We start from the raw sequence: 22,944 nt of genomic DNA, 5'->3' as shown, positions 1-22,944 counted from the left end.
ATGATTGTGATGCTACAAAAATATCCCTGATAGTGGAAAAAGAAGCATATTTTGCCTCTTCAGATACCAAGATTAAAAGGAAAAAAAATCTATTTAAGTGCTAAAAATTTTCCCGTAATCACATTAATGCATCACAAACACTGTTTATTCTGTAGCAGTTTTTTTCCTGCTTTACAAGAATTCCCAAAAGAGAGAAACAGAGTGTTTAAGATGGGGAGAGGAAGGCATGGAAGGGGAGAAGAGTAAAAATATAACAAACATGCGTGAAGAATTTTATTGTGAGCAGCATTTGATTGTACTCTTGCTTAAGCCAGGTAGAAAGACATTGCTGTTTAATGGATTGCAGATGGGCAGCATACCAAAGTCAACCTCTTGCTGTTGATGTTGAGGTCAAGCATCGTTTTCTTCTTTATTGCAATACTGTGCTTCTTGTAGCAATCCAGAGAACCTGAAGTCCATTTTCTTCGAGGAAAACAGGGATAGCATCCCCACAAATAATGTAGTGTTAGAATGACAAGTAGGAGGCAGGAGAGAAACAAAAATTTCCAGCGGTGTCTTTCTTTTGCTTTCAAGATCAGATCTTCCTGTAATACAACTGCAGAACAGTTTTATTTTGTGTTCTGCAGTGTTTGGAATTGGCTGTAATAACTGATTATTCTGAGCCATTAGAGTGGATGGGCAGCCTTTGTGATGGCTCATCGTGAATGTTGACTTACCGGTCCCATTTGAAAACAAACTGCTGAGCCATCTTAACGAGGCTGTCCTGCAGTGTGCACACGTTCCAAATAATTGAATCAAATTGAATATGAGTCCCATGTAATTACAACTGAATTTATTTGATTATAGTCCCCACAAGGATGGTAGATACAAAAGGTTTCAGTAATTTTAAAGCTCCTTGCAATTTGGCGATGTTATGGCTCTGTTAATTGTCAGTTTTGAAAAATTAATGGTATAGGAAGTGTTTCTGGAGTGCTTATGTCATCTTTTATCATAGTTTTCGGCAATATTCACTTAATTCCAGATCCCATTTATCCTTTCTGGGGGTAGTTGTGTACAATGGCCTTGGCAAAGGTTGTGTAGCAATCTGTGACTGCAGACTGGGGATGGACCAAAAGTGGAGCAGTTTGAGATCTTAAAACATATTTAGTTAATTTTTTTTTCCGTTTTAGTAATTTTGTTCCTTAACATTCAATAAATCAATATTTGCTTATAAAAGTGAGAGCTGAACAGAGAAGAAAAGGTTTCACCCTCGTAGTGCATCTTTGTATTGGTGATCACTTCTGCAGTGCTCCTTTATGGGTTCTGCATATTTCTGTTCAACGTGGAATGTATGGAACAAAACAAGTCAGCAATAAAAGAAGGCTCTCTGTTTGTGAATTACTCTTAAACTGGTGTGTGTTGTTGATTAAATTGGTGTGAATGTGTAAACTTTGAAAATTTGTGCTCCACTGTTCATTGGACTGGACCCATAATAGTAGAGTGATCAACAAAATGATATTCAAAGTAAAACTTTAGGGTAATGGAGGAGAGGCCATCAGAGCATCTCCTGGAGAATATGTTATTGAATTTTATTAATAGATTTTTATTACATGTTCCTAAGTAACATATGCATGCATTATCTGCCTCTAAAGTTAGAAAAACATGGCATTAAGATCACCAATCTTGCTTTTTATAGTGGTGAATATATTCAGTTAGTTAGTAACTCAGATAAAAGGAAAGTGCAGCCATAAGTTCCTGTAAAAGCAGTGCTAATTCTCTGAGATACCATCTTCTTAACTGTAGAAAGAGAAGCAGTCAAAATATTTAAGGAAAACTGTCCAGCAGAATTTTTGAAACTATATTCATGGGAATTCTGCCTTCTTTGCTATTTTTGTCCTTTAATTGAATATTAAGTTCATGAAAAAAATTGGGCTAGCTTGGGATTTGAGTAAATTAAATCTGCCTATCATGTCTGTGGCAGTATCAGCACTACACATAATCTAGCACAGGGACTGAGCTTCTGCAGAGATTTAAAAATAGGGCACCAGGGAGGAAGCCCTGGAGCCAGATTGGTAATGTGCACATGTAGTGGCGTAAATAACATTCCATCAAAATGGCAATGAAACTCCTTAGTACCAAAGGTAAAGTGAAAAGATTCTTCTTTTAAAAACCAAAACGAAATAAAAGCACAACTCACCAGTTCCTAACTCTGCTCAAATGCACCAAACTGCACCCATTCAGTCATCCAGCTCTAGCTTTGAACTTTTACCCATTGGAGAAAGTTGAGGACCTAATCTGAGTTTTTCTAAAACTTGTGTTCTAGGAGGTTGCCTGAATCAGGCAATTATTTAAAAAAACATTAATGAGTGGCTTTCCCTGTCTGTAACTCCTGTTGAATCGTGATATAAAAAGACCTAAATGCAGACATAATCCCCAAAAAAAAAAAGTCAAGCAAAAACCCAAATATATTTTGTGGAATTAAATCAGTTTTTAATGTGCATGTCTTTTCATTTAAAGTACATCTTTTCGTGAATGTGTTTTCCTGTCTGTAATGGATGGCAGAATTATTTCACACTGCCACAGGAAGGCATGTCAATATTATGGTGCTGAGCACAGATCCTCCTGAAAAAAAGAACAGTGGCAGAAATGGACACCACTGGGGGAATTCTTACTTATTCATTTTGCTAGGTCATATGCTAAGTCTGTATACAAATGGGATTGAAAATCATATTGAAAGACCTTGGCTCAGAGGAGGATTTCATGATTCTTTGGAGGATGGTACAGTTTCAGCAGTAGCTGAAAGAAGCATTAGCTTCTGGTGGTACAGTGTTTTGAGAAGTCCATGCAAGAGTGATTTGCTGTATTTTTTGTTTATTTTTTTTTAATAGGCAGTTTATATTCCCTGGCCATTGCAGTTCTGGTTGTGATTCACAGTGCTGTCCAAATGTCAAATTTATCTTGCAGAAGTGAAGCACTACTGACCTTGTGTTTATAGTTCATAAAACTTTAGCTATCATTCGTTTATATATGTGGCATTTTATCTCAATTTTATGCAATGTGTGGGCAGAAATATATAAATTTTATATGAGATGACATTCATTAGTATATATACTTGTGAGTTTTAATAAAGCATGAGTGTTGTAATTCAGTATAATCTGTGCAGTCTGCATGGCTTGAAAACCTCAAGCAAAATTTTTCATCCCAAAGTAAACATGAGTGAAAAAATAGACATCGATAAATTTTTTCCCATGGTATTTTAAAAATAATTAACAGTTAGAACTTGCTGTCCTCTAGGAAAGTTTAAGTTCAACTTCCGTAACTTGAATAGATTGCAATGTTAAGAATATTTTTCTTCAAAATCAGACTTGCACATTTATAATACTTCCACATTTATATATTGCTAGACATTCATATAGAATGGGTAATAATATCTTTTTAAAACAGGTTTTATATATGCATTCCCATATGTATGTTTGGACTCTGAAGGTAACCTGTTCATTTCCACTGCCAAATGAAATATCTCTTCGACTGTTAAAAAGTGAAATTTTTTCATATATTCAAAAGCTAAGTATCTTTAACCCAGAACAATATTACATCATAAAATATTCATTATCTTAGATCTATACTGATTATAACTTTTCAAAGCCCAGTTCAGAAGCAGATGATACTTTTTTTCCCCAAAACATTCATAGCTGGTGATTCTGTATTAACTTATTGGAGAATATAGATGGTACTTTCCTCCTGAGCATTACAAGTGTAGGGATTTTCTCTCACACACTGATTTATGGCAGCTGAGTGGCTTCAGTTTCCTTTCACTCCTCAAGTTTGTAAGTTTGTAAGTTGGTAGGTTTGCATCACTTCTCTGAGCTATTCCCCTTAACTAAGAACTTGGCATTCAGGATGTCTCAACCAAAAAGAAGCTCTCAGGAGTAATATCCAGCCAGAGATGTGAAGAGCTGAGTATGACAAGCATAAGAGGTCTGTGAATTTTATAGCAGTTAAATCTGGGGTGCAGCTCATACCCATCCATAGCTTTTCCTTCCTCTCTGCAGTGACTGCCCTCTTGCTCTGACTGAGGTAAATCTTAGCCAGTTTGGCAAATAGAAATGCATCTGACTTGGTTGAGGTTGTCACACTAACTTGCAGATTTTATTGGTAAAAAAATTCTCCAAACTTTAGAAGAAAACTCACTTTTTGTTATCTTCCCAGTAATGCTTAATGTACATTTATTTCATAATGGGATTGTATCTGTACTGAGACAGCACAAATAATTAACTCATTTATTATTTCTGTGTCTGTTCTGTGTGTTTTGTTCATATGCCAGGGAAAGTCACAGAAAAAATTAATGCTTAGACACTGCTTGTAATGTAAATATTGGGATTACAGAGCACGTTTAAAGCAAACCATAGAGTTTGTATTGTGTCTAAATAAAGGAGTAAGATGTAAAACAATGCCTTTACATTATTACAGAAAAGAGGAGGCAGAGTATAGTTGATGTGGTTTGGTAACAAAGGACTAAGCTGGGATGTTGGGTTTTGTTCTGACTAAATTATTAACCCATCCAGGTGTTGCTTTCACTGAAATATGAAAGAAGGTTTGAACCCTTCTGACCAACTGACTTTAGGCAATTTGCCCACTTTTCCTGTGCCTTTTATTTTTACCAACACCAAGAAAGCTTTTAGGACAAAACACAGAGTGTAGGAAGTGCCAAATTATTTTGGATGTCTTTTTTTTCGGTTGTCCAACATTAAAGCTTTACTACTGTCAGGCATTCTGTGGAATACAGGAAAATGGGATTATATTCACAGTTGAAAACTGCTGTTTATTAAAGACATGTTTGTGCTGGAGGTGCATTCTTCCTTCAGACTACTGTTAATATACCATCTTTTAGGTCTATTAACCATTTTTCAGCCCTTAATGCTAACACTTGAATTCCTCCAGTTTGTATGTGTTTTGATAATGTTTGTAAGCAGATGCTTGAAACAACTCTCTTGACAACAGCCGCCTCTGATAAATAATAAATTATACTCAATAGTAAAATAAGTTGATTGCTTACATTTTAAGCTAACAATAGCTTTTTTCTCTTGCTTTAATTTTTCATCAGTGATAGACCGAAAGACTTGTTCCCAAATGAATTAAAAATCCAGAAGCTTTCCACTTGTTCAAACAGGTGTAGATATAACCTCCTAAAATCAAGATGTATTTGCTCAAATTCTAAAAGATATGCCTTTAGCAAACAATGTTAGGAGTCAAACAGTGAAAATGTTCACCCCACCAGTTGATTTGTCTCCCTTCCTCCCATAAGGCTGTTTTTCATTTGAAGATGCATCAGTGTAAATAGCAAAACAAAAAAAGTCTGTGTGAAGAAGCATGTGGCATTTATTGTAAAATGAGTTACCATATTCCTTCAGCAATTCCAAATATTGCTGGATTTATAATTTTTACATTTCCAAACAGTAAGTTTATTTTTTTTAGCAGGTTTAGTTTATGCCATTTCCAGGGCAAGTAATTTCTCAGAACATATTCTGTGTTTAGTGGCTTCATCAGTGAATTACAGTTTGAGATGATGCAGATTAAGGAAATCTATTACACTTTATTGTAGTATTCTGAAATTACTTTGAAGTGAATCATTAGCAACGAGCTTAACAAAGGTATAAAAATACTGGGCTAGCACTGTGCTAATAAAAAGACTGCCAGCATCCTTATTTTATAAGAATCTTGAAATAAAAATGCTGTTTAGAACACACTAATAAAACAGACAAATATGGATAATTTACAAATTGCTATTATAGCAGTTAATTTAAAAATAAAGCGAACGTGGGTGATCTAAAGTAATTCAGTTTCGTTTTAGTTTAGCTTTATGCTCAGTGCCAGCATTAGAAGTCCTGCAAGATGGCACTGCTTGCATTTGTGTCAGGTAGGATTGTCTGCTGTGGAGACAACCAGCAGACAGACCCACTACAACCACTGTTTGCTCTGGATGTGATTTTTAGCAGGGATAGGATCTTTGCCTTCTTGCTTTATTCTTCCTTTTGCCTCCTATGCCTGACAGCTATCTGAAGCCATTCAGGCTGGCAAGATCTGTGCTTTCCAGGGTGCAGAGCCCCTAGGGAGGTTTGGCCCAGGCTGGTTTCTGTTTGCAGAGCCCACCCTGCCCTCTGTGCCCTCCTTGGCCTCTCCAGGTCACATCTGTAATAAAAATCTTTTTTTCCTTATCGCTACAGAACATTGAAACCTGAGTGAATTATTGTAATTGTGTCATAAAAGAGAGCTAAAATTAACAGAGCAAGCAGGAGTCTGAACTGTCCCCTGTGCCCACAGGCTGTATTGCTTTTGTAGAACTGCCTGAGTCCAACTTTTCCACCTGCCCAGCTATGGATATAAAAGGACCTGGCACCCCTTCTTCTCTCATTGTGGGAATCCCCTGCCATGCACAAGATTTCCTGCCCTATGTAGTGTTTTGCTTATGATGAAGGTAAACTGTCCTTCCTTTCTGCAAACAAGTGGAATATTTAAAGCTTTGGCAATGTGAGGTGCTGCTGTTCAGTGTTTAACATTCATTCCCAACATGTCCAGCCCAGCCTCTCTTTTCTGTATCACTCTGAGTTTTTTTGTTGTTATTGCCCTTTTCCCCTCCTGGACATGGGTATCTAAATTGCTTTTCCAGAAATCAGTCTCCACCATTGTAATGGTGCATTATAAGATAATGATTGTTTTCTTTCAACTTTTTATACTATTTAATTAAGGATTAAAAGGGGTCTTTCTCTTTGTGTTGATTCTTGCTTAGAGGGGAAGAAAAGTTCCTCAGGAGAACCACTAAATTATTTCTTAGCAAGGCTGGCTTGTGAAGCTTTGTTTCCACCAGATTAGCTAAAATACATGCTGTCTGTTCACTTAACTCACAAAGGCTCTGACTCCATGAAATGAACTGTTAAGTTCAATGGAATGACTTGTGCTCAAAGTTAGGCAATTCTGCAATAATTCCTGCTGGTGCAGTTTGAAACTGGTAGACACAGTAGTTTCTAGAGTCATCTATTTTTTATGAATTCCACTGACATAAACTCAGAATCTTGCAAAATGCTGAACTTTGTGTCTTACAGATATTTCTTGAGGTTCTCATAGTGGACTGCCATATCCAGTATGTGTTCTGTAAGTCCAGGAAAAAAAAGTGCTAATCTAGTTCACAACATAAGGATTTTATTTGCTGAGCCAGATTTTCAGGTATCTTAACATAAATATATTCATTCCTGAGGTGATCTTACATTTTCACGGCAGCACAAATTTCATGGATAAGGCAACAGATTATAGTAAACCAGTGATGTTTATATTACATCTAATATTAATTTCTGAAGCTAGAAATGTGTTTAACTTTCGCCTAGTGAATGTATCAGCCTTTTCTCTGCAGCGATGCTGCTCCACTTAGCACATGTTTAGAAGGCTAAGGATCTGTCCCCTGAAGTGGAAATCCCTGAAACTTTCCATGTGCCCAAGTATGGTTTGTATTCCAGAGTGTGATAGAATATGATTTACTCCTTGGGTGCATGAAAGTTATTTAAAGTTGTATCTTCATGGATCTCTTCTGCATGCTGCATGTGAAAGGTGAAAGCACAGAAATGAAGGACTTGTCTTTCTAGAGCATGGATGGCAAAGATTTACATTTCCCAAAGCTTTCAAGTTATGTCAGACCTCATCATAGGAACAGCCTTCCTCTTGAAGGGAGAGAGGGAGCTGATATTGAAGCTTTTCTTCTCTGTCTGATGAATATTTGATTAGTGCTTCACTGTTATTTATAATCATCGTAAAGCTGTTATGAAATAGAAACTGTTAAGTCAATTTTCAGAGGAAAAATATGAAACAAAGCCACAGAGGTATCCTATGACAGTGGGAAGTCTTGAAGAGAGGCTTCTTGAAGCTTGGGCTGATGTGTTAACTTCTGAATCTTCCTTTCTGAAGCAAATGTGGTTTGAGTTGATTTTGTTCTCTGCTTTAGATATTATGGAAAAAGTAAATCCTAAATAGTCATGCTAAATATTTTCACAGAGGAAAAGAATCCCTATAGGAAATATTAATGAGCTTTGCAATAAATACTACTTTTGTAAATGACCTAACTTTTGTTTCATTATTGTCATGTCCTACAACTAGTGCATTATTTAGAGATTTTTGGAGAGCGTTCTGAAAGCTTCATACAGAGCTGTGCCCACAGGATTCCCATTAAACACAATGGGAGCTGCGTGGCTAAAATCCTGCAGAGTTGTTTGAAAATGAATCCCGTGCTGTGCTGAAGACAAATGATTAAAGAATGAGTGCTCAAACGGGGAGGAGGGAGTGATGTTGTGATTCTCCACTTAGGGCTGTAGTTACACTGAAAATCCTTCTCTAAGCCCTTCTTCAATGGTCTCCTGTTGGAAGATCAGCTAATAGCTCTCCTGGTTCTCAAAAGAAATACCAATGCAGTACAAATGGTTAAACATTTGCACCTTAGAGATGTCTAGACCTCCTTTCACATGTCATCTCTGTACATTTAACTTTTTTGTTGCTCTTACACTTTTTTCTTTTCTGTCATCTTACCTCTTGCTTAAATTTTTCATGTCTTTTTTTTTGTCCTCAAAGTTCTCTTACATCTTTTATGCCATGTTGTCTTTATTTCTGATCCTCACGTCTTGTGGTGTTCTCTTCTTCTCCATCCTCTCCTTTCTCTCCTTTCTCTCCTAAGTGGGAGCAGGCAGTAGTGGAAGCACATCCATGCAGCAAATATTTCTGTACATTTCAGTGCAAATCCTACATACAGAAACCTTCAGCTGCATTTATTCCATTTGTCTCCAGGATAATCGAATTTAAAGAGAAGGGCTTCAGTAGTGACACATTTAGCATTTTGAAGCTGTGTTCTCCTGTTGTTACATCGTACAAGGGATGATGGCTGTGACAGAATTGGGAAAGATGGTGGAGTGCTTTATGGCACTTAACATAGAGGCATGAAAGTGTCCCTGCCTTTTTCTTTTTTTTTAATGCAGCTATTACTTTTTTCTTCTTGCATTTCATTTCCACCTTGATATTATTCTTTTTCCCTTCTTTTTCTTATCTTCTTTTGCTTTGATAGGCTTGCACACACTCAGAAAGGGAGAACATGAAAAGTTATTAATGACAAAATAGGTGTCCTTGCTTTTTTTGTTTACAATTAGTTTCATGCAGCTTTTCTTGTTTGTTGGTATCAAAGCTGATGGTGCTGTTTATGACGCTACTGCAGCACTCTTCTGTGTGCATTGTCATGTATTTTTATTGCCTCATTATCAGCTGCTTGGTTGTAGAAAAGCTGTCAATATAATTTTAGAGAGACTACCACTATCTAATGACACAGGTAATTAAGCCCTTGGAGACCATTATTCTAACCATATATTACTTGTTTAGGCCATTTTGCTCTGCTGCTGTGATTTGGAAATATAAAGCCGCAAAGCTTTTGTTCTGACATCTCTGACATGACCTGTTCTGGTTGGTGTTTTCTAACCACCTGAAAATTAGACTGCTAAAGTAATTATTTGCACATCTGAGGTTTCTTTAGGTATACTTTGCTGTTTACTGCCTGTGTCCTGCAGAAGGATAAACTCCCTTTGAGCTGGGAACCATTGGAATAGGAAACTCTGCTGTTCCAGGTGGTGCTGCAGGAAACCCACCTGGAAAAAGGCATTCCTTATGCTCAGGAGGAGATACTTGGCATTCACTGTCCTGGCAGTCACTTTGGATCTACTTTGGGGCAAAACATGTTGGAAGCATTTTATTTATATATTTTTCATCCCCTAACTTGGTAATTTGGAGAGGATTTGTTGTGTGAGATGGTCCCAGTCACACAGAAGTGACATCAGGGCATCAGCTGCTCCTGAAGACTTCTGTTTTGAATGTTTATTTGAAGATCCAAAGCAAGCTCTCTGCTGAGGAGAAAAAAGGAAAGATAAATTTTAGATATATCTAGAGCAGCACATTATTCCCCTTAGAATTAAACTACTATCATATTGTTATTTGTAACACAAACATCACTTGGAGTATTCCTGCACATTTCATCCATCTTTGCTGATCTTATATTTAAAAGCTTTCAGGAAGTCACAGTTGACTTGAAAATCTCCATTTTTTTACTTTTCTTATTGTAGTCTTTTTGAGCTGAAATTTGAAAATGCTGAAGTACAAAAATTCAAAAGAAATTATATTTGTTAAGACTGCCTGTTGTCTTTAAAAGTGCTTTTAAGCAAATCTCATGGCTGGGAACCAGAACATTGTTTCTTGATGTTTTTTGTGAACATCAGAGGTGACCCATTTTGGGGGGATCCCAGTTCAGAGTGGGAAGGTTTCCTCTCATGTTTGGGTCTTGTGTAGTTACAAGTGCAGGACTTTGCAGTTGGCAGTGCAATGTCAGGAAGGGGCTGGAACTGTCATGTGAATTTGATTTTTGGTCTAAGATTTAGGTTATTATACCAAACCACGAATGGTTCCTTGAATGGTTTTCTTTGGGGTTTTTTTGTTTCTTTATCTAGAGTCCCATTGACTCCATCAGTAGTTTTTCAAAGTCCTTAAATTCAGAAATGACATTGTGACAGAACACAGAAATTTATGCAGCTCTGTGAGGGTGGTCTTGGTACCACCTTGAAGCTGTGACTCAGAATTGAACAAGAGCTTTTTAGTTTTGAGCTGCTTTGCATTTCTGGAAGTGACTTAAAACAATAATGGCTGGTCCGTATCAGGGTTCTGATATGCAAAATTAAATATGTGTATTTGGAGAAATCGATAGACATATCTTTCCATCTAGGTAAACATTTGCAAATATGGAAAAACAAATATTTGTTTAAAATGTAGAACAGAAGAAAAAAGTAAACCCCCAGTATTATTTGAAATTGGAAGTATTTGCAGTCTGTTTGTGTAGTTGCCTGTAATTTTTTCTGAAGCTTTTAGTCGTGACTATTTCTGGTGCCTCCAGCATGAATATAGTTTGAACTTATGAGCATATGTTTAAGATGACACAATAATTAACTTTCTGTATGTGCCTGGTTCCATCCACTTATAGTTAATGAAAATATCTCCTGTCCTAAGGTCCCAAATATGTTACTGGGGAATTGTAGGAAGGACAGCCCTTCCAGTTGAAAAATCCTTTCAATTGCTGGTGAGCAGCTTTTCTGCAAGGCTTAGTCTTGGACTGGATTTTGCTCTCCATGCGTCTAACTTGCAAAACCATATACAAGGCTGGTGATGGAAGACACCCATGCAGCCCATATGGCATTTGTCTATCTGTCAACACAGAAATAAACATTACCACTGATTTCTATTGCAGTTCAGAAGCTTTTTGCTGTAGATAGAAGTTTGATGAGTGAAATCTGTATGACTGAGAGAGACAATGGAAACACTTCCAACATTTCCTGGCTCAGATGGTAGCTAGAGCAGTTTCAGAGAAATGTCAGGCCTGCCATTGCGTGATAACAAAATTCAGACTTGTGTGGGAGCAGAGATGTGCCAACGCTGAGGTCTTTCAGAATTCTACCCTCCTTATCTGCTGCTCAAGGCACACACTCACATTATTTTAGGGATACCTTGAAAATTTCCACTGGGCTCAATGGCCAGGGGTTCAACAAAGCACAGGTTGGGCTCAGCCTCAGTACTGTGTAGTTTGGAGTGGTGCAGTAATTGCCTTCATCACACACAAGATACTTACCATGCTCCTCTTCCTCAGAGAGCTGCCCTTTGGGCAACAGGTCAAGCATGGTTTGAGTGTGTTTTGGAAAGAGGGGTTTGTATGAATATGTGGGAAGAGCATGGCTTGTGCAGCTTGGATTTGCCACCAGCAAATGCCACAGGGCTGAACTGCCCAGGGCTTGTGCTGGGGAAAGGGCAGTGATGGTGCTGCAGGACGAGGATTTGCCTGGATATTTCTGGATTGATAAACACCTGTACTGATGAACAGAAAGAATAAACATAAATTATACATTATATGTGCACCTTTCTGCTGCTATTATGAAGGATATTATGACTGTATTTTCCAACTGAAATATTAAAGGGGGATATTGAGCATTCTGCAGGCTTCACCCAGCTCACTGCTATATAAGGCTTGTACCAATGCTGTATCCTAAGCAGAGCTGAAAACCCCTTGGGGTTTAAAGCCCCAGCACTTCCCATCTGTCGGTTCTCTTTTAAGTTTATTTTCACTTCTCTCTTTTTTTAATCCATTTCCAATATCTAAATTCTTTGGAGAAGGTTGTGCCTGTCTCCTGACCACCCTCCCTTGAAGCCAGGGGCTCACAGCTGGCTGCAGGGGCTCCTCAGGAGGTCACTGGGGCCAGCAGGCTGGGACACAGCCCTGGCAAGGGGGACACTTCATCCTGGGGAGCACCACAGCCTGCTGAGGGTGTGGAGGCTGTTGTTGTGGCTGGCAGGACACTGCACAGTCTGGAGACAAGGGAGAGCAGGGAGCCATGGCTGTTCCTAATGGGAATCCTGGAGACAGAGGGGAGTAAGCAGTGTCTGCAGCTCAGCCAGCCACTCATTTAATTGAAACCAGGTAGAAGGAAAGAGACTCCTGCAAGGATGCAGCCAACAGGAGCTGCTGTTGATGAGCTCTTTTTTTTTTTTCTGGTACATCTTGTAAAGCCACTTTGATATTTTTCCCTGTTTCAAGTGCCTTACCTAAAATATGGATTTTTTTTATTTGTTCAGGAGCTGGAGGGTGTGTATGTGTGTTTGTTTACTTTGAAGACTTTTTGTTGTTTGAGGAATTTGCTGTTAGGAGAAAGTCTAACCTGATCCCTTGCACAGCTTTGCTCAGAGTGGTGAGGGAAATGAGATACAGGGAACTCCAAACCTGAAACTCAAAATTACAAACACATAGGAAAACACATGGATCTGGGATCTGAGTCAGAGAGAAGCTCTTTGTTGGTTGGAGTATGAGACTGGAGAGAGAGCTGGGAGGCTTGGACAGAGACACAGAATTCTGCCACAAGGCCAGACAGATTGCGTTCTCAGAAGAGAGAACCAAATTCCAGCTGGTCAAAATACCACCTGGTTCACGGGGGAACAAGAGCTGAAAGAGCTGATAAACCCCACAGGAACCTGCTCCTTCATCTGTCATCAGGTGGTAGGGAGGGCTGAGACAGCTCCAGGAGCTAAAACCCAGACCACAGCTCAAGGAAATCTATAACTAAAAATAGAAGTCAAGAGACCTAAACTGGAGACTGCCCAGGAGAGAGACAGGAAGCTTCACTGTTTCACAGATAAGAGCTGGAAGAAAATACCACCTGAGAATTTTAACTACACTGAAGTAACTTGAGCTGAAGATAAAGATCTGTTATTGATATTTTTCTCTAGGACTAAAAAGAATCCTGCATGTGGTGCATGACATGAGAAAGAAAATGCTGAAAAACAAATCTCAAGTGCTGCAGTAAGATTCTGTAGCAACCTTTGGATACAGCTCTATAAGACTAAGTCAGTATCAAACTGAAGGAATTCTTGTGACTTGCATTTGAAATAACCACCAAGTACTGTCACAGCAGCTTGAGGATGATGAGAAGAGAAGGTGATAGCACCTAGCAAAAGGTAGCTGCCAGCCTGGGGAAATCTTGAAGGAAGTAGGTCAGGGGCGAAGAGGTTGAAACTGTCATGTAGCTTCCAGTGGTGGAACAGCTCCATGCTGCCTGTCCCTTGGAGGGAGAGCTGCAGACAGGGCTGGGTGGGACATGGCTGAGCAGAGCACAGCTCAGAGACAGTGTTTGTTTATGACAGAGCTGGCAGAGGCACAAAGCAGGCAGGTTTTCTGACCCTGACGTTGCTGCAGGATGGCACAAAAGATGTGCCTGCTTGTGATGGTCCTGAGGAAACTGAGAGGAAATTTAGGAGCTTCAGGTTGTACTGATGGTCAACCTCAGCAGGGTCTGCCCAGCCTGGCCTGGTTGAAACTCTGCTCTGGAACTTGCTGGGAGTTGAACCAGCAAGGCCGGGAGGAGAGGGAGGCAGCAGAGCTCAGAAACACAACATCAAGAAGCAAAATACACAGGAAGCTTCCTCCTGCAATCTTGGACAAATGAGCATCTGTGCACTGTGGGCTGCTCCTTGGGCAGGGAATGATGTTTCCTCTTTTCCATAGGTTCCTCTTGCCCTCTTGCCCTCTTGCCCAGAAGCATACTCAGAAACAAAGCCAAAATAAATAACTATCCGTTGCAATTGGATTAATTTCCTGCTATTTTCTCAACAGCACAGGATGAATTGCATATTTTAAGTGTAGGAATGATTTTGGTTCAGGAGGAATAGCAGCAAGAACTTGTGGATCATAAATTCAAGTCCTCAGATCTTGAGCCTGATGTGTAATTAATTTCATAAGTGAATCAATTGTGGCTTAAGGCTGTTTGTATTTCTCACCCTGTTAGTCTACCTGGCATGCTGGTTCAGAGTTTCACTTTTTCAGTGATTAAAAACATCCTAATTTCAGCCTAAATGTAGGTTGGGACTGGTGGAGATCTGTTCTCCTACTCTAAACCGAAATATTTTCAAGAAACTTAAAGAGCTATTGTTGAACATGGTTTTCATTTATTTCATTTATTTTTTCCCCTAAAAAAAACCCTAGCTATTTTAAAAAATAGCATTTGAAAGGAACACTTGTGTTTTAAGAAAGTGACAATTTTCCATTCAAATGACAGATGTAACAGAAAATCTAATGGCACTATGAGAAATGCTTCAGACAAATAGACAGTAAATAAAATTCAAAAGAAAGGGGAAAATAAATGCTCTTAAATAGTGCTTGAAGAATGTAGACTCAGAAGTGATGAGCTTTAGAGACCAATTTTTCAGATTTTAACAGCTTGGTAGTTATATAAGATACAGAGAATCCTTGGCAAAACAGTCCAGCAAGAAGGCAGAATGCACGCGTGGGGATAACTATCCTAAATGTGATCAGGAAGTGCTGGATGTTGGATTGGGTCCAGCTCTAAAAATAAGAGCAGATAACCTTTTGTGGTTACCAGAAAGGGGGGGAAATATAGGTCGATGTGTAGAAATAGCTTTTCATAAAGCTCATAATTTTTCTACCTCATTTCCAGAATTTACATGCCCTTTGGAAGGCTTGTTCAGGGAGCAAAACATGGGATCCCCAGCTAAATTTATAGAGGCTCCATTCTTTTTGCATTCTTTAAATAGGATTTGCACTAAATTGCTACGACATGTACTGTCACTGTGGAGAGTATTATAGATCATAATGTAACAATTGCTTTTGTACTAAGATGCCATTAATTCATGCATCAAAAACTCTGACTCATAAGAAACAAGTCTCAGTTATCCTCCTGTACCATGTTTGGTTCTTCCTAAAAATGGACAACTGGGCTGAAAGTGATGAAGCAGCAGCTTACAAACTGCAAGAGCACTAGCCATCAGGGCTTTAAATTTGACTGGAAGCATAATTCACCTCCCTGTTTGTCAGAAAGTAGTGTTCTCTTCTTTTTTCAGATATTTCGTTAAAGGACTATTGAACTTAAGAATTCATAATTTTTCTGAGCTGGTTTAAGTGAGCATAGTAATATGCAACTAGACTTTATTTTCATTAATACTATTAGGTCTAAATAGAAAAACTGTGATTTAGTGCTGGTTGAATCTATTCTTTCTCCCATTTTTGTTTGTTTATTAATTTGGAAGAGTGTTGTGGAGGACTAGAGTTGGAACTTCATTTGCATAGATAAACACAATAATTAAGAATCCCATTACACCATTAATTTAAAAATGAAACAATGAGCATGCTAAGAAGTTAAACCTTTCAGTGAGGACTGCACAGGAATTTATGGTGTGAACCAAAATGATTTGTTCTTTCATGTAAAAGGCATCTGATTAAGGTCAGCCTATGAGCTGAAATGGTTCCAATCTGCAACTGAAAAACAGCACCACTGTCTGCACTAGAGATTAGAGCTGGCTTGGTTTTGTGCACATTTGGTCAACAGATGGTCAAACTACTCTATGGGCATTCTGGCAGTGTAGAAGTCTGCACATCAATGACAAAATAACATCACAGGAATAAGTAGAGTGTCAGTGCTCATCTGAGTAGAATGAACACCCAGTGTCAGCTTCTTGCAAAGTAGTGCAGTGGGCTGACTTGAAAGGAGAAAACCTGGAATAACATCACATTGTTGCTGAATTAGCCAGTGCCGTTCATTCTGATAAGACTGAAAGAACAGAAAGACTCCAAGGCTCATATAAAAGATAATGCTGTTGGCCTTTGGCCAGAGCAGTTAGCTAATATTTTCTGTCTCGTTGGATTGTTACCTTAGAAATAAACAAATATGTATTTGTGATACGCTGTGAATAATTCTTCTGCTCAATTTCATTTGGAAGGAATACTACACAGAAGTCATATTTCTCTAAACACAGTGGAAATAAACAACAGCAGGCAGTCTCTGGTCTGATATGCCCAGGAATACTGGCACTTTCTTCAAGGTCACTGTTTTAATATACAGTGTAGCTGGCAGTGTGATTTAAGGTATTCCTTTCTCTATCTTGCTTTTGCATCACCCTTATGCCTGTGCCACAGCAGTTTTCCCTTCTCCAGCCCCTATTCCATCTGGGCTGTTTTTCCAACCATCTCAAGGGACTGAGACTGATTGAAAGGAAAAGAGCAGAAAATAGGAGAGGGAGAGAACTGTTGTAATGTGGCTGAAGGAGAAGCTGTACAGGGTGACAATCTGTGTAGGACATGACTGGGAAGAAATATGGGGACCTTCAGCTGGAATGGTCACTCACCATTTTTGGTTGTTAAAACCATTGTCTTTGTGCTGTTCCACCACTGCTCCTCTGCCATTTGGTCCTTTCCCTCCTCTTACCTGTAGCTAAAACCAGCCCTCCTCCCAGGCCCTTTATTTGTGGTCAGTCTTGGTGACATCTAAGCCCAAGGGCTTTAATTTCTGGTCCACCTGGAATGGGACCAGTGTTTCACAGGTGGCTTTTCTGGTTCCTATTGTGGGAAGGAGCAGAACTCCTTATTCTGAGCAGCCTCCATTCAGCAGGGTTAGTGTTATTATCAGTTTTAGCATTCTTGATGAATGTCAGTAGATCAAAGATGGCTTTTGTTGGTGTCTATTAACACCTTCTATAGTGGAAGTGCAAACTTTCCTCCTTCAGTGATGGAGCTGAAGTTGATTGCATTTTCATGAGATGGTGGTACCAGACTGGAGCCTGACCTTGCTTTTACACCTGTTTGAGAGGGCAGAGAAGGGTGAATGTGTTAGCAGCTGTGCCCCTATAAACCATCCCCTGGCACAGACTTCACCCATAACCCAGAGAGTAAACACCAATAATGCCATGGACAGCCTGGCTGAACTGCACAAACCTCTCTGCTGGGTGTGGGGTTTTTAATCTGACTCTTCCTAAATGGCAATAATCTTATCGTGGTGTTGTTTGCACTGTTAACAAGGTGATGTCTTTTGCACACATTTGGTTTTAGTTTTTGTAAGGGAGCTCCAGTAGGATTTTAACAATACAACTAATTACTGTGCATATTCAAAAGATGAAAGAGTGCCCTTAATGTGTTATTCATAACAGGGAGCATGAGAACATTACAAGGCTAGGATTGTCTTTAAATATTAATTTCATGGTAGCCATGGATGCATTAGGCTCTTGTAAGGAACAAAAACACTGAATGCAACTCGTGAATTTTTTCCATGCAGTTGACTTTTATAAATATTTTTGTTCTCTAGAATGGAGGAGACAGTGAGAAATCTGCTACAGAGCCAAGGATCACCAGGCCAGCATGGAGAAGGAACTGTCAATATCATGAAGGTATATCAGGTATTAGTGACTTATTACCTGTTTTCTTGTGGTAGAAAAGTACTTTAGAAGAAAAATCCCACTACTGAGATAAATGGGTCTGGCATTGTTTCTGCTATTTATTAATTATGAATACTTGTAAGTGGTAGTTGGTTCCATCTACATTTTCCCAGGTGTTTTCTCACCAGAGCTGAAGGTTTTTCACTTTTATTTTCATTGTGTTATCTGCAGTTGTTGCTCCTCATAGTTCACAGGAGACAAAGAAACTAGTTTTGAAGCCTTTATTAAAGCACTTAATATTTTAAGTCGTATATTCCAGCATCTCTAGTAAACATAGGTGTTTCTGACAACTTGACCTTCAGATTGTGATGGATAATTTTATCCACTCATGTTCTTATTGGATGTGGGGATCCATATCAGGCTTCACAGTTTCATATCCCTGCTTGTGGCAGGTGCATTTTGTCACCCTCACCTGGGGCAGGCAGAGAGTTTCTCAGGACAGAGTTTAGGAGAGAAAGATTTTAGAGGCTTCTCAAAGGGAACCAGGTCTGTTTATAAAAAGGAAGACTTTCACAGTTTCCTAATATACTGTTGCATTCTGGAAACAATGCACCTAAGGTGGTAGAAAACCTTTTAATTTAAGAGTCTGGAAACTGGAGTGAGATACATCTCAGCTGCTCAAATGTCAGACAAATGAATTCTTAAAAAAAACACTTGATGAAGTCAGTCCTGTGCTGTATCTTTTTAAGCAGAATAAGCAATCTTATAAAGCATAAAATACTGAAATAATATATTAAAGTCTATACCAGGTAGTGATCCATCAGATAAAACACTTTTCAAAAGTTCTAGTTATATTAATCCATTCTTACAGCTGATGGATCAAAAATACAGAAATATAGCTAAACAAAAATGTATATTAAAGAGTATTTATCACTGTAATTAAATGTTCATTTTAAGCTTGGGTTGAAGAGAAATGAATCTTTTACTTTAACCTTCAATATAATCAAATTTTCTTGTTAAAATGATAGCCTGTAAAATTTAATTTCAGGACAAATTAAATTTTTTGTTGAGGTTACAATAGAACATTGTGCTTTTAGAAACTGGTGACAAAGGCATCTCTATTTTATGCACTATCTTTTTGGGGTGCAAAATTGAAACTCAGTTCCCTTCTTGTACTGCAGGGCTTAAATCCATACATCCTGCTCACTCCTGCCACCATACAGTGGTTGCTCTGAAGTGGCTTCATGTCAGTCTCTCCTCCAGGTGGATTACTTGTCTGTCTGTTCATAACAGACATCTGGAATGATTTTATTGTCTGCTTTTCTCTGTGCTGTCTGACTGTGGAAACCCCAGGAAGGGGGTGCCAAAATTATGTTTCAGCTTCTTTGGGTTTTGTTTTTGCACTCTCAAAAAGGAAAGAAAAATAATGTTGTGGTTTTGTTTCATTGAACTGAGGGTTTGGGGGTTCTTAGTTTTTTTTTTTGGGGGGAGGGCACTAAACTGGAAAAAAATTGGCTATGTAGTCTTTGAAATTTGAGATTTTGTGTGCTGCTTTCCTAGAGGGGAGATAAAGTAGCCATTCCAACTTCGATGCTTGTGCATTTCTGTGTAGTTTTTTTTCACTCTGTTTTATTTATTTCTTAATTTTTCGAAAAAGAGAGAATTTGGGTATGGTCTTATTTTTTTCTGCTTCTGGGCCATGCTAATATAGACATTTGTTGACTACAGTTCTTCATTTTCCTTCAGCTCTAGCAAACAGCCCCCTCCACCTATCAAACTGACCCCTTTTGTTCCCTTCTTTCTGGACACAAGGTTGTGTTTGAATCTGCAGGGTGGTATTTGGGGCAAATTCCTCAAACTGGAGCTCTGCTTTCTTGCAGAGAGAAGCTGTTTCTGTCCCAGGACCTTAAAACACCCCTATACCTGTTTCTCTGGGATTATTTTAATGCATAACAGCTTCCTTCCCTTCCTGTTCTCTTGTTGTCCCTGGGAACATTTTCACTCATGGTATCAGTCAGCTTGTTTTTTAGCCATTTTCATTTCTTCCACGTTGCCAGTATGCAATCTTCTTTGCTTATGAATTTCCTCTCCTAATCCATGACTCAGAAGCAATGGGTTTTCCTTTCCTGGAGGAATAGCTAGGCTGCTGCATCACACACCAGTCTGTGACTGTTAAAACAGGTCAGAAATACAGAACATTTGTGCTGTCTTGTGAGCATTGTGGGCTTTTTTCCCCCTCAATGTCTATTTGAGTCATTCATCCTCAGATCCCTTTTGTTCACTTTTATGACAAACTTCTGAGCAAATGGCTTGTTTTCTGGGAATTTGGAGGAATGGCTGCATTCAGGTGGAGAGCAGCACATTCCTGCCCTGGGATGGCTCCCTGCTATGTGGGTCAGGGATGGATTCACTTGTGTGCTTCTTATCCACCTGGCACAGTCACAGCTCATACCTGAAAGGCTCCTCAGAACAGCTCCTTGGCAAAGAACCTCTGCTCTGGAATGTTTACAAAGCATTTTAACATTGGAAAAAACAAAAAGAATCATTATATGAATCATTAATATGTTACTGGAACCAGCTGTGTGGAAATCATGGGCAAACATGCCATGTAAATCCGCGATGAATCTTATTTAAGTGCTGTATCCAAATTTGTCAAGATAAATCTATATTGCAACAAAGGCATTGCATTTGTATTCTTCCAAATGTGCTTAGGCAGTTTTTTGATGTATTTGTAAGGGTGGTTCACAAATGGGAATAGAACCTGAATGTAAAACCCAGCTAATGTTCCTTAAAAACACTGATGGATTCAGGTTTTTGGGAACATGATAACCATATAATCAACCTATTTTTGTGAAGGAAGTATAAATGAAGTTTTATATTCATATACATAGAGGAACCTTACTGCTTGTATAAATACCTACATTGTTCTGAAAGGCATCCTCTGCAGTCAGTTACCTTGCAGAGCACATTCTGAATCTCACCTTTCCTCTGTGATTACTGGGATGTGATCCAAACTGTATGATCACTTGGTGCAGCAGAGTAAGGGGTTTTGTGCAGATTCACAACCCCTGCATTTTGTAACATATGGCAACAAATGAGGTGATCACCAGTGTGACTTATCAACATGTGTCCCACATTCTCTGACACTGTGGTGAGTTAGTTTCAGTGTGTGAAGCTTGTTGAAGTAAATATCTGAATAGTCATAAAAGATAACTGCGCAGTAAATGCTTCTGATCTATTGAACGTTGTCTACATATTTGTTTTTTACAAATCTAATTATTGTTCTGGGATGTATGCAATTGAGTTCTTATTATAATACCAATATGCCTGACTCCAGAATAAATATCCTTTCTAATGAACTTCAAATGTTGTACAGTGATAACGTTAGAATAATAGCAATAAGAAGGTAGAGTCTAAAGCATGGAATATTATTGAAATATTGTGTTAGGTCTTGCCAGTATTCTTGCTTAAAGCAAAATACTCTAACTTTCCATAGAGCTAGAGTCCCTGTGGGATTTTAATTTGCTGGACTTACAGATGAGTTCTGTGATATTTTTTGGGGGTATGAATTAAGAAGCAGGATTGTAAATAAATTTCTCCTTGGTTATCATTTTACATAATAATAGGGGGAATTTATGATGAATGCTCTCATAAATGTAGACGAGAATGTATGTTATTTGAATAGCCATGAACCATCATATTTCTTACTTTAAAGTTTTCTTGACTAAAAGGCTGTAGTATGTATGAGCTTTATGGTGTTCCCAAAAGACATTGACCACCTAAAAGTAAGATCATGAAAGGCCAAAGCAAGAGCTCATGTATTCCCCAGAAATAATTGCGTGCAGTTATTGAACCCCAGATGTTAAAACAAGCACCCCACAGACTTTCCTTCCTGAGTTTGCTCCTGTGATTTGGACATCAAAAAACATTTCTGTTTGATCACGATACTGGATACTCTAAGTAGTCTTACCTGATTACAGATCACTCAAAGACTTTAAGGGGTTTTTAACTGATTTTGACTTCATGTCAGTGTAGAATGATCAAAACAAATGAGGAAGAGAATTTGTTGTAAGTTCCCAATTTGTTATGATTCTGGAATTGTCAATGTGAACACTAAAGCTCATGATGCAGTCACATTGGGGAGGTAAAACCATACACAAGTGACACAGGCACACTTCAGGTGGCATTGTTGGCCAGATCAACCCAATTTCTTGTTTGCAAGCTTTTGTGATACTCAACTGTGGAACAGTTGTTGTGACTGTCACTTCTAATTTGCACAGCCGTTGGTGTCAACAGCTCTTTCATGAGAAGAAAAACTGTAACTATTGGCAATATAATTTTATCTTAACACAAAATTATACAAGCTTATTGTTCAGGCCAATTATATGTAACATTTTATAGATGGGGCATGGCCATGAATTGAAAAAAAAGCACTAGTTGAATTCCCTAGCTAAAATCCACGTAGGATTTTTAATGCTTACTTCTATTGCAGAAAGAGGATATATATCCTTAAAATTAAACATCTGTCTCTGGAGTGGAAGTGCCCACAGGGGACTGCATGAACCAAGCCTCCTAAGCTACTGAGGAGTACATTACTAGGCAAATATTAGCAGATTTGTGTCTCACAGAGAAGGACAGAGAGGAGCCATCTGCACTCTTGGGAGCTCCATTGGAAATCCTGAGCTGTCAAGGACATTGCATTTGCTGTTGGATTGTTTTTCCATGCAGAGAAACCCAGGGCTAGCTCAGCAACAAGTGATAGCTCATGGCTTTTTGTAGATTTCCACCACTATGCAAAGATCCTGATAAATATTTAACAAAACTGAGGTGGGATTATCTACCCCCAAAAGAGGGTGATGGTGCTCTTGAGACACTGTTTGAAACTTCGGGTTTTTTGCAAGGAACTTATGTGCAAAGAGTTTTCCCTTTTTGGTTGTTTGTGATACAGAAACACAGCGATGGAGTTGTATTTAACACAGCAAAGGCTCATCAGTGAAATGTGCCATTTGTGTGCCTGTTTCCCAAAAAACAAGTTGTTCTTCCCTTCCCAGAATCATGTAGTCACAACATTTTTTGTGTTGGAAGGGAGCTTAAAGATCATCTTGTTCCAACTCCCTGCCACGGGCAGGAGCACCTTCCAGTAGATCAGGTTGCTCAGAGCTGGGCTAAAACTCACAACAAAGTACCAGTAAAAATAAA

At 38.7% G+C, this 22,944-nt stretch overlaps 1 protein-coding gene across 5 annotated transcripts in view; it reads left to right on the top strand.

The window, feature by feature from the left end:
• NCKAP5 (NCK associated protein 5) overlaps positions 1 to 22,944 on the top strand; it is a 377,581-nt gene that overhangs the window by 230,895 nt on the left and 123,742 nt on the right. For all 5 annotated transcript variants that reach the window (XM_085067072.1, XM_085067071.1, XM_085067073.1 and 2 more), the window contains one exon: positions 17,676 to 17,766. In XM_085067072.1, coding sequence (XP_084923198.1) covers positions 17,676 to 17,766 — 91 coding nt within the window. The remainder of the gene's footprint in view (positions 1 to 17,675; positions 17,767 to 22,944) is intronic.

The sequence above is a fragment of the Lichenostomus cassidix genome, chromosome 7 (assembly GCF_008360975.1).
Source record: "Lichenostomus cassidix isolate B80296 chromosome 7, HeHo_3.0, whole genome shotgun sequence".
Lineage (NCBI taxonomy): Eukaryota > Metazoa > Chordata > Aves > Passeriformes > Meliphagidae > Lichenostomus > Lichenostomus cassidix.
The sequence above is the reverse complement of the archived record's forward strand: the minus strand, read 5'-3'. Positions and strand labels throughout refer to the sequence as shown.